This window comes from Salminus brasiliensis, chromosome 6 (assembly GCF_030463535.1).
Source record: "Salminus brasiliensis chromosome 6, fSalBra1.hap2, whole genome shotgun sequence".
Classification (NCBI taxonomy): domain Eukaryota; kingdom Metazoa; phylum Chordata; class Actinopteri; order Characiformes; family Bryconidae; genus Salminus; species Salminus brasiliensis.
In genome coordinates, this window is record NC_132883.1 from 42532513 (window position 1) to 42545097 (window position 12585).

At 39.0% G+C, this 12585-nt stretch overlaps 1 protein-coding gene across 1 annotated transcript in view; it reads left to right on the forward strand.

Moving 5' to 3' along the window:
- The window catches only part of LOC140556997 (gamma-glutamyl hydrolase), a 12191-nt gene extending 532 nt beyond the window's left edge, over positions 1-11659 (forward strand). The window contains exons 2-9 of the mRNA XM_072681122.1: positions 494-608; positions 1417-1467; positions 3887-3971; positions 6374-6512; positions 9779-9885; positions 9985-10078; positions 10255-10392; positions 11083-11659. Coding sequence (XP_072537223.1) covers positions 494-608; positions 1417-1467; positions 3887-3971; positions 6374-6512; positions 9779-9885; positions 9985-10078; positions 10255-10392; positions 11083-11201 — 848 coding nt within the window. The 3' untranslated portion in view covers positions 11202-11659. The remainder of the gene's footprint in view (positions 1-493; positions 609-1416; positions 1468-3886; positions 3972-6373; positions 6513-9778; positions 9886-9984; positions 10079-10254; positions 10393-11082) is intronic.
- Positions 11660-12585: the final 926 nt, after the last annotated feature.

Genomic DNA, 12585 nt, shown 5'->3' on the forward strand with positions numbered 1-12585 from the left:
GGGTATATTAGGCAGCAAGTGAACAGTGAGTTCTAATAGTAATTGTATTGGAAGTAGGACAAATGGTCAAGACCCAGACTGTGCTGGCTAGAGGACTGGGTCAGAACCTCTCCAGACCATCAGGCAGGTCATGTGGGTTGTTCCTGGGTTGCAGTGTTCAGTATCTACCCAAACTGCTGCACCAGAATGACAACTGGTGAACTGGTAACAGATCATGGGTGCTCAAGGCTCATTGGTGCAGTCTTGAATCTGCTGCTAACATCTAGGTGCCCGACACTACAGGACATTACAGTATTATGTAGATGTTTAGCTGTCATGCAGGTGGTTTTAATGTTATGGCTGACTGGTGTATGTAATATGTCGAGCGTAGATCATTCAGAATTTGCTTGAAGTGCGTGGAGCTGAGGTCAGTGTATGAAAAGACTGCAGTCTTATGCTGCCAGAGCATGGACCCCCAGATCCACACAGTGACCTTCAGTTCTGCTTTTTAAAGGTATTTTGACTCAGGAGGTGACTGACCACGAAATGAAGCCGTATGGACGGACCTACATCCCGTCATCCTATGTAAAATACGTCGAGTCAGGTGGAGGCAGAGTGATTCCCATTCGGTAAGCCTGCTCCTGCTCCATCGGCTGCATTAGGCACTCTTGATGTAGTGCGGTGGAGCGTCAGTCTGGTCCTGGAGCCTTTACAGTCATTCCAGATCCAAATTCCAGTTGTTTTACGTCCCAGTTCTTTTCTTCGTCACAGTTTCAATTCCACGGTCAGATTTTCCCACCACAGGTGGATTATTCTAGGTACCCACTCAAACCCTGGAAAATCCAGCTCTCTTATGCGTGGTGTAGTTTAGGTTGGGATGTGACAGATTGGAATATTTAAGACTGAACTGGCTGCAGTGCTCCCTGTCATCAAGACTAGATCTTTTAAGCACTTAAACTAGTTAAGTTTTTACCTATAAATCACAGACTTTTCTCTAAAAATTGTCAAAAAAATGTCTAACAGAATTGTGTAATGGGCCTGATGGAGTTAAGAGGATGAAACATAAAGGGTTTATTAATTTTTAATAAAACTAAAATGGTTGTGTTTAGTGGTTTTAGTTTAAACTCTAATACTATCATTTAAATAAAAATAAATAAATAAAATGATATATATATATATATATATATATATATATATATATATATATATATATATATATATATATATATATATAGTATAGTAAAGTGTATGTATATATATAAATATATATATATAATTATCTCGATTCCTTCTCAGTGTTTGTCAACAAACCTTTCCTGCTGTTATGGTGAAATAGCAGAGCGGTTAGAGCGCTTCTCAATATCTTTAATATGTAATATTATATCTGAATATATATGGATATATTATTATTATAATATGGATCATTTTATATTTCAGGCTGAACCAGACCAGAGAGGAGCATGAGAACATCTTCCAGTCAATCAATGGGTAGGTGTCCCTGTTTAGGTTTTTCCTTTTCTAAAAGGTTAGTTCACTAAAGAATCACATTTACACCAATTTCCTCGGACCTCCTGCTCAGTTTGTGGGCCAAAATATGTTTGATGGCAGAGTTTGCGTCTTTAGTTTTGCACTGGAGCCACAATCATTTGGCCAGCATATATGGAGTTAAGATTTGTCATTTTTACACAAACTAACACAAATTTCAAGCAAAATGCTGAGAATCAAATTGAAAAGTAAATGTTATAAATTCAAAATATGTATAAAACTATATGTAGTTATATACATTTTAAGATGCTTGACTTGTATTTAAAATGTAGCATGTCTAAGATGCTTGATGTATTTAAAAAAATGCAGCATATTTTGTTTGCAGATGTTATTATTTTGTGTAAAATACTTTAATTTAGTGAGATCTGAAAGAAACCTTTAATGATTATTTATACAGACAGACTATCTATTGGAGCTGGGTGATATTGTAAAAATACTATCTCAACATATTTTAAGACTTTTTTGCGATAATGATATTTATCACAGTACATGTAATTCACAGACTGAAAACATGTGTTTATTAGACTTAAACAGAAAGTACTTAGAAAAGCATATTATGTATCAAGCATATTGTGTACTACTACTAATAAAAAATAACTAATAGCTAATAATACAAATAACAATAAATAATATAAATAATAATAAGAAATAATAGCAAATAATAATAATAAAGATAATAATAACAGAATTTTCTTTTCGATAAATGATATTTATCACAATACATGTAATCACAGACTAAAAACATGTGTTTATTAAACACTAACCTTCTCATCCATATGCTTAGAAAAGCTTATTGTGTATCATGATAACTAAATAATACGATAAAATATCGTCATATTGCCCGGCTCTACTATCTGTACAAAATACCTGCATTCCCAAAAATTGATCCATATAAAATCAGAACTTTTTGACTTGGATTTGTTTCTAATATTTCCACAATGCTTAAGCTGTGACAGTTGTGTAAGTTCTTAAAAAGAAAGAAAAAATGTCAGTGAATCAGAATCAGAATCAGAATCTGTTTATTTCGCCAAGTATGTTAAACATGGAAGGAATTTTACTTGGTAAGAGCAACACAAGTATGACATGTGACAAACACACAGACTGTTTACAGGTAATACACTTGGAGAAAAAAATACTAAATACACTAAAGAATAAATAGAATAAAGAATAATAAATAAAATAATAAAAAGTCATCTGTAATCAGAGGTCTGTACTGAAGGTGCCGACTAAGCGCACACCTTCGGCTCTTTAGCTAGGCCTGTGAAAGGCCTGTGAGTCACGAGGCAGGCTGGTAAAACCAGAACCCATGTTGATGTTGGGAATGTTGTAATCTGCTGATTGTATGCGCACTTCCCTGCAGTAAGGAAATTCCAAGCACTGTTGGCCAACCTGGTTTGTTTTGGGTTCCTCCGTGATCCATGATGCCTTGTTGTGAAAGCTGCTCTGAATGTCGTCCTGACATAACAACTCTGATTTAAACCCTAAAAGGAGGTAGAAACTAGGATTTGTGCCATAAAATGAGGTAAAATTATAAATACAGCATGCATATAGTACGTTATACGGTCTGCTGGGTAAAATATTTAAGAAATCAAATCAGGCTTATTGTCACATCACATTACACAGGTGTAAAGGTGAGTGAAAAACCTAGCTGCTTCGTCCCTCATGGTAGTAAAAAGGGCACATATTTACAAAATAGAAAAAATATTTATATTAAAATAATAGAAATACAAATAATAATAATTAGAAGAAATAATAGAAATAATAAAAATAAATAATAGCAAATAATAATAATAAAATATAATAATAACAAACTACTACTACTACTACTACTACTAATAATAATAATAATAATAATAATAATAAATAGCTAATAATAAAAATAAATGATAGAAATAATAATAAGAAATAATAGCAAATAATAATAAAAAATAATAATAACAAACTACTACTACTAATAATAATAATAATTACAAACAAATAATAATGAATAGCTCCTAATAAAAATAAATAATAGAAATAATAAGAAGAAATAATAGCAAATAATAATAATAAAAAATAATAAACTACTACTACTAATAAAAAATAATCATAGAAATAATAGCAAATAATAATAAAAACAACAATAATAAACTACTACTACTACTAATAAAAAATAATAATAGAAACAATAATAAGAAATAATAGAAAATACAAAATAGAAATTGAATTTAATGAATTTGATCTGCTTACTTTATATTTTTTATTTTTGACTTCTTCAGATCTAACTTCTTTAAATCTTCATTTTTTAACGGTTTCATAAACATTTAAATATTTGAGGGAGTATTTTTTGACTGTCTGTCTGACTTCGCCTTGTTTCTGACAGGCTTCTTCTCATTGGTGGAGCATCCGACCTGGAGACATCAGATTTTTCCCGCACTGCTCAGATTTACTTCAGGCTGGCGATTAAGGTAAATGAGTAGCATGTCTAAGTACTGGGAGCCTGTCAGAGTGTGCACTGCTGCTACCTGTTCATGAAACCGAACACCTTCCTCATAACGAAGCAGAGGTTTAGCATCTGATTCGTCTGGTTCAGATACACAGTCACACCAGTGCTGGACTGATAGCGTCCTTACACTTAGTGTATTAGCAGTACTCACAGGTAATGGGGTAGAGCTGTAAGCTGTGTTGTACTTGTTGGGTTGTGCATGTTATGCATATGTTGCTTTCACGCCCAAACCTAATATCCCCAAAATCCAAAAAGAGAAGGAAAATAACAGTAATGGAAGTCAATGTAAAAATATTTTGGGCTCTATTTTCACGATCTTTCGGCGAGCCACCTTTCGTGTGTCTTTGCTATGGTAACAATGGGAAAAGTTTGCCTTGCCTAATCAATCATGGGTGTGTTTTGGGTGTAACGTGCAGTAATAAACCAATCAGCGTGTTGCTCGCTGTTCCCTTTAAGAGCAGGTGCGGTCTGACTTTGGTGGATTGCTATTTGCGAGGCGGTCTGGGAAGGCTTGCTGAAGCGGTGGAGCTCCTCGGCTCTAGAATAATGTTATTAAATATTTAATTAATTTCTTTCGGTTTATTGTTGACGTAAAAGTTTGCATAGCTGCCAATTGGCCGCGCTATGTGTTTATGCACTGCTGTGTCCATATGTATGTAACAGGCGGGGGTGTACGAGCGTCAGGCTGCACGCGCCTGTGTTGACAATTCACTGCCGAGATAGCAACGAACGTCTGACTGTTGACGAACGTCTGTCTAGACTGTTATCAGTCAGTGGAGCTCCTCCTGTGTTTTCCGTGGCCAAGATACACAGCAATACTCCAGAAATTGACCTGAACACCCCTCATTTCGAGACCACCGCACACCACCGCGCTGCTGTTTAAACAACACAGGCAAGAGGCGTGAAAATAGACTGGGCCCTATATATAAGGGCTGGGCCCTTTATTTAAGAAGTCATTTTGGAGCATCTCTAAAGGCCCGTTCATCATGGCCTCATTTGATACAGTGTAAAGAACAACAATTATGTCCAAAAGCGATGAGAATGGAGATACAAGGTTTTTTTACGCGACGACCACAACATATATTTTTCTTTGTGAATAATGAGCTCTGTACTCTTTGACCACTGTATTTGACCTCATTCAAAAAACAATCCAGACCAAAACGCCCGTGAAGGGGCGGGGCTAAACTGCTGTAGTCTGAATAGGAAAATATATGTATAACAATTATACAACAGGAAGTTCGGACCTCACAGTCTGATTGGTCGAAGCGGTCTAACTGCTCTGATATTTGTGATTACAGCAGTTTTGAATCACTCTGCTGACGCGTTGACTACAGTTGAAAAGGCTGAGCTGAGCCGAAGCCCCTAAAAGCAAGTCTGTTCACGCAGTGCTGTCATTTCTGAGCTCCCATCTGTATGAATGAGTGTAGACCAAACTGCTGGAAGCTGAAGGTCAGATTTATCATTTTAAGCCCATATTTGACATCACTGATAAAATCTGACAAAAAACTCATGAGCAGTTTGTAGCGTTCGGCTCAGTAATGGACAAAGCAGCTGATTTTTCGACCCGTTCTGGCTACAGATCTCCACATTTAGGGGGACATGCGTACCCTCCCCTGTTTGGGGGAGTATCCAGCAACTGATAGGCTCTTTTTGATGAAGACACTCCCTCTCGTGTTCTATAGTCTCCATTTCTAGACTTTATGGAGTCAGAAAATAGAAGTGAATTAATAAAAAAATGAATAGTCAAGTCAAAATTATTTTATAATAATAATAATAATAATATAATTTTATTATATATAGCTTTTTACAACTGTATGATAATTAAAAAAATTAAGCCAACAGCGACAGTGGCTAGGAGAAACTGCCTCAGAGCTGGAGGAAGAAACCTTTAGAGGAACCAAGACTCACAAGGGGGACCCAACCCGTCCTACTCTGATCAGAACTATTTATTAATTATTGATAAAAATGACCAAACCAGATACAGCAGATAGTTAATAGTGGTGATATTAATAGTGACAGATAGTTATGAGTCCATTTAGGTTTGAACACGGTCACTAAACAGGTAGCAGTGGTAGGAGGGTGTGCCGCCGGTCTGGTATGGGTAGTGATTGGTGGGGGGCCTGATGACTGAATAGCGTGTATATACTTTATCTTCTAATGGAACAAGTGCATTATTTCTGTAATTGTCAACAGAACAGAGCAGAAGTGCGACTGCAACTGTTTTTGTTTTTATTTTGCTTCAATAGGGAAACAAAAGCCCGGCAGGTGAAGTGCAGTGGCCACTTCCTCACTGAGCAGTGGGCAGGTCACTTCAGGTTCTGCCTCACTGCACTTAACCTTGCTCTGTTTTTGCTGCTCTCCCAGGCCAACGATGTGGGCGACTACTTCCCAATATGGGGCACGTGTATGGGCTTCCAGCTCCTCACTTTTCTGGTGGCTGAAGAGAACCTGCTGAGCAAGACGATCGCAGAGAACGTTTCCCTGCCCCTGAACCTCACCTCAGGTTTAGTATTAACTCCATGAACTCAGTTAGAGGCATACATCATATCCGTAATATTGATCATGTAGGTTTCATTATCAAAGGCCTATGGTATCGTACTGCCATGTTCATGTCATGCCCATAGGAGGAGGTGGAAGCATGTGACCTGTTAGGCTGACAGACTGACACTGTGACTCACATTTGCTTTTTATAATCCAGCTGACGTTTGCATTGACTTTGCCGGGATTGTTGGACATGCTACAACATGCTGACCCATCCAGCGTTGTGTCATTCTTCTGCCTCTTTTCTCTACAGGGTTCAATGTCGATCAATTTTGCTATTTTTAATTTTTATTTATTTATATATTTATTTATTACATTTATTATGGAATTTCCCAATAAGTTACTTATTGGGAATTGCAGTTTACCGCTGGTCACAATTAAAATCACCTGGGATTAAACTAGGGCTGGGCAAAATGACGATATTTTATCATATTGTGATACATTTATGCTTTTCTCAGCATATCGAGGATATTATTAGTGCTTATTAACCAAGCAGGTTTTACTACCTGACTGGTTTAATCAGACGGAGTGCACATCACTGTGTTCAGTACGGGAGAGTAATGTATAATAGTTTTTTTAAGACTCTCGGTCTATCACGAAAATATCTTTCACGTATTGTTGATTTCTAGATTATAAATCAATATTATTAACCTCAATATTATAAGTATTATGCAGACTGACACTGTGACTCCCATTTGCTTTTTATAATCCAGCTGACGTTTGCATTGACTTTGTCGGGATTGTTGGACGTGCTACAACATGCTGACCCAGTAGAGACCACAGGCAGTATTTCCATAGTTGTGTCATTCTTCTGCCTCTTTTCTCTACAGGGATTTTTGCTATTTTTACATTTTATTTATTTATTTGTTTCTTTATTTATTACATTTGTTGTGCAATTGGGACTTATTGGGAATTGCAGTTTACCACTGCTCACAATTGAAATCACCTGGGATAAGAATTGGGATTGAACTAGGGCTGGGCAATATGATGATATTTTATCGTATTGTGATACATTCGTGCTTTTCTCAGCATATCGAGGATTTTTTTAGTGCTTATTAATCACTGATCAACGGCAGGTTTCATTACCTGACTGGTTTAATCAGACGGAGTGCACATCACTGTGTTCTGTCTATATGTCACTCTGTCTATATCATGAAAACATCTTTCCCATATTTTAGATTTATAGATTATGTCACCTCAGTATTATCAAAAGTATTTTCACCATATCGCCCATCCCTAGATTGAACAACAATCTACAACTACGACAAAAACAATTTCAGTCTCCATGTAGTTCAGCCTGAAACCAGATCTTGACCTCAGGTGCTGTTTCAGCTCTTGTTTCAGATCTCCAGGCCTAAAGTGGCGTTTCAAAAGGTCTACATAATAACAGGGTACACAGGGAAACATTCAACAGTCATTCTAAGTGGTCCGGGGTCAGTCACCCCAGTCTTAGTCCAGAGAGGGAGTTTTTAAGGCAAAATAGTATGAAAATAAGACCGTTTCACCATCGCCGACTCAGTGAGGGTGTGTAGATTCAGCGGTGGGTTTGGATGGTAAATATAGAATATAGAAATAGGGGGGGCCTGGTTACACTGTAAGGACTCTGTTTACATCGTGACTGTCAAATTATCCAGAAAACCAGGGTGAAACCAGTCGAACTCCTCACACACTTGCTGTTAATAATTACTCAGTAATTATTATTAGTACACAGTGGGTAAGACTTTAGCCCTAGTCCTTGCTCTCTGTTTTGACCATAAAAACCATAAACAGATCCCAAACCTCTCAACTGGAACCATCTAGGGTCACAGTTTAAAGCTGTTCTTAACCTTTAACCCATTTAATTTGAATAAAAGTAACAATAATAATAATAATAATAATAATAATAATAATAATCAGCATCAGCATCATTATAATAATAGCAAGAGTTAGCAGAAGAACTGCGAAAGTAGAAGATACCTGCAATGCCTGTAAACAGTGAAGCCTATCTGATAGCAGTGTATCGTCGCTGTCCAGTAAACAACATCTCCAAAATGCCCTTAACTCTGAATGGAAGTCAATGTAAAATAAGAGCTTATTTCAGGTCATTTAGAGCATTTCTATTGGTCCATTCGTCCAGAATAACTTCTGTACACAGTGTATAGAAGCAGCTACAGTGTTCAAACCATGGAGAAAAACCATGGGCAAAAAATGGGGATACATGGTTTTCATTGGTTCTATGGAGATGTTTAGCAAAGGCATGGGTTCTATATAGAACCATTAACACTTAAAGGGTTCTTTGGCTGGTTAAATGGTTCTTTGACTGGGTAAAAAGTTCTTTGGCTGGTTAAATGGTTCTTTGACTGGTTAAAAAGTTCTTTGGCTGGTTAAATGGTTCTTTGGCTGGTTAAAAAGTTCTTTGGCTGGTTAAATGGTTCTTTGGCTAGGTAAAGAGTTCTTTGGCTGGTTAAATGGTTCTTTGGCTGGGTAAATGGTTCTTTGGCTGGTTAAATGGTTCTTTGGCTGGGTAAAGATTTCTTTGGCTGGTTAAAGGGTTCTTTGGCTGGTTAAATGGTTCTTTGGCTGGTTAAAGGGTTATTTGGCTGGTTAAAGAGTTCGTTGGCTGGTTAAAGGGTTATTTGGCTGGTTAAAGAGTTCGTTGGCTGGTTAAAGAGTTCGTTGGCTGGTTAAAGGGTTATTTGGCTGGTTAAATGGTTCCTTGGCTTGTTAAAGGGTTATTTGGCTGGTTAAAGGGTTCCTTGGCTGGTTAAAGGGTTATTTGGCTGGTTAAAGGGTTCCTTGGCTGGTTAAAGGGATCTTTGGCTGGTTAAAGGGTTATTTGGCTGGTTAAAGGGTTCCTTGGCTGGTTAAAGATTTCTTTGGCTGGTTAAAGGGTTATTTGGCTGGGTAAAGAGTTCTTTGGCTGGGTAAAGAGTTCTTTGGCTGGGTAAAGAGTTCTTTGGCTGGTTAAAGGGTTCTTTGGCTGGTTAAAGATTTCTTTGGCTGGTTAAAGGGTTCTTTGGCTGGTTAAAGAGTTCTTTGGCTGGTACCATATAGAACCCTGTATGCTAAGGGTGTGCTGTAGTTCTGCTGCATCTCTTGGGACTGGTTTCCCAGAGCCTGGCTGATCTTAAAAAAGGCTTTTCAGTGGTAAATCAGCCCTGCTTTACTTTCATTTAGTCCAGGACCAGGCATGGTGTAGTCTTTGTGAATCTGTGTCCATAAAGCTGAAGTCTTTCTGGTCTGTGACAGAGGCCTCCTCCAGCCGCGTGTTTGAGGGCTTTCCACCTGAGCTGCTGAGAGCCCTGACGGAGGAAGCGCTGACTGGGAATTTCCACCATTATGGCGTGACTGAACAGGTGTTTCCACGTGAAGCTCTGTAAGATTGCATTCCATTGGTTTCAAATTTGTCACAGCTTTAAAAAACTAACGCCTGTCCTTTTTTTGGAACCTTTCAGGTGTTCAAAGGAAGCCAGAAGCTAAGCGGCTTCTTCTCCATATTGTCCACGAACAGAGCAGAGAATGGCGTCGTCTTCGTCTCCACTATGGAAGGTATTGAGGAAGGGCGAGAGATGCGTCACTGCAGTAATCGCCTGGGGTTACCACTTTCTGACTAACACCCACATGGTTGTAGAGTGTGTCATGAGTGTGCCGCCTGTATGTACTGCTAAAGGATGAGTTACAGCTGCTGAAGGGAAGTGTTCTCTCCTGGTCTGATTGCTCTCCAGGCAGGAAGTACCCCTTCTATGGCGTTCAGTGGCATCCAGAGGTGAATCGTTTCCAGTGGAACCCTCTCTACAACTTCCCACATTCCAGGAACGCCGTCCGCGTGGCATCCCTGCTGGCTGAATTCTTTGTGAATGAAGGTGAATGCCTTTTGATTCGTTATACACCAGATGTCCAAAAGTTTGTGGACACCCCTTCTAATAAATGCATTCAGCTACTTTAACTCACACCCATGTGCACATAGGGCATGCCTAGTCCCTAGTAGAGAAGCATTGTCAATAGAATAGGACCCTCTGGAGCAGATGAATAGACAGGAGCCTATTGGCACCATGCTGCCTAATGCCAGGCATGGGCTAGAGGGGAGGGAGGGGGTATAAAGCCCCCCAGCAGCATTGAGCTGTGAAGCAGTGGAGGAACTGTGCTCACTGAAATGATGGTTTGTGATCCATCCAGTACTTTTGGGATGAGTTTGGGAGTGGGGGATGATCATCCACCAGCCTGACCTCACTAATGCTCTTGTTGCTGAATGCAATCAAATCCTCACAGCAATGCTCCTCCAAAAACCATCTAGCAGATTTTAAAGCCTAGCCTTCTCCCCTGGACAGTAGAGGCAGCTACTCCAGCAAAAAACAAAAACAGCATAAGCTCTTTAAGAACTTGATTTCAGAACAAACTGTGAGTAGAGTTGGTGTCCCAATACTTTTGTCAGTATAGCGTATTCTTAATCAGTGGAGTAATATTGGAGTTGATTTTGATTTCCAGTATATTTTTGACTTTTTTCTTCAGAATTTCCACGCTGACTGACTGTCTCTCTCTCTCTCTCTGTGTAGGAAGGAGAAGTTTACACCACTTCAGTCGAGTTGAGGACGAGGACCGGGCGCTCATATACAACCTCAACCCTCTTTATGTAGCAAACTTCACTGCGTATGAGCAGGTCTATTTCTTCTGAGGGTCAAACCCCTTCAGTGTCCAACAGAGCAAACCAGCATTCTCAGGGTTTTACGGATTCAGTGTTTGTATTTGTGTATATGTATATAAATGTATGTGTGTGTGTGTGTGTGTGTGTGTGTGTGTGTGTGTGTGTGAGTGAGTGATTATATCTGTCCTTGTATTTTACTGCAGCAAAGAATAAGTTTAGCTACTTGCTGGTAACACAGTGTGTGATCAGTGTTGCCACAGGTGACCAGAAGAGGGCAGCATTTAGCTTGAGCTTGAAAGCGAGGGGAAGGGTTCCGCACAGAGCCGACTGATCTCAGAGACTGCTGACAAGATCCAGCCATATCTCACACAGTGTACTGTAATCAGAACTTCACTGGCTGTGGTGTTTACTGCCTCCAGTGCTGCTAATTGACCTTTTTAAAGTTACAATCTCAATATTAAACCTTCATTATTTGCCTCAATAAAGATTCAATCAGGTGAGTCAGTAAGACTAAAGGGCGAGTAGTTGTTTTCTTTGTTTTCTTCATACATATATACATATACACACACACACATATATATATATATATATATATATATATATATATGTGTGTGTGTGTGTCCAAATATTTGTGGACACCTCTTCTAATGAAATCACTCACAGCCTGTCTAGTCTGTGTAGAGAAGTATTGCCAATAGAGTAGGACTCTCTGTAGTAGATGAACATGACCCTATTGGCACCATACTGCCTAATGCCAGGTGTGGGCTAGAGTAAGGGGTATAAAGCCCCCCCAGCAGCATTGAGCTATGGAACAGTGGTTCTCCAGTGTTCTCTGGAATGATGGTTGGTGCTCCATCCAATACTTTTGGGATTAGTTGGGGAGTTGGGGATGAGGTGGTGGTATTGAGCGTCCACAGGGGGCCTCATACAGTGTTCGAAGAATAAGGTCCTTGAGAAACGTTTGGAGATTCTGACGTTCCTCCACAGTTCCAAATTAAAGAACCTCCAAAACGTTCTTCAAGGATCTTCTACTTTTAACAGTGTAGACGAGAGGGGGGGGGGGGGGGGGGGTTGTGGCACTACTCAGGGCCTGTAACTGACAGGGGCTCTAAAAAATGTTATTATGAGGGGCCCAACGCAATATCTTTTCTTGGGGTCTGGCCTGACCTCACTGCCTCTCTTGTCACTGAATGCAATCAAATCATCACAGCAATCCTTCTGCATTGGTAGTTTTCTTCTTCCCTGGACGGTAGAGACAGTTACTCCAACACTTTTTTTTTTTTTTAATACCCTTGATTTCCAAAGAAACAATGAATGAGCAGGTGTCCCAATACTTCTGTCCACACAGTGTTATTAAGTATTCTAATTAAATTAATTTTAATCTAATTAATCAGATAAAGCATCACAGCAGGAT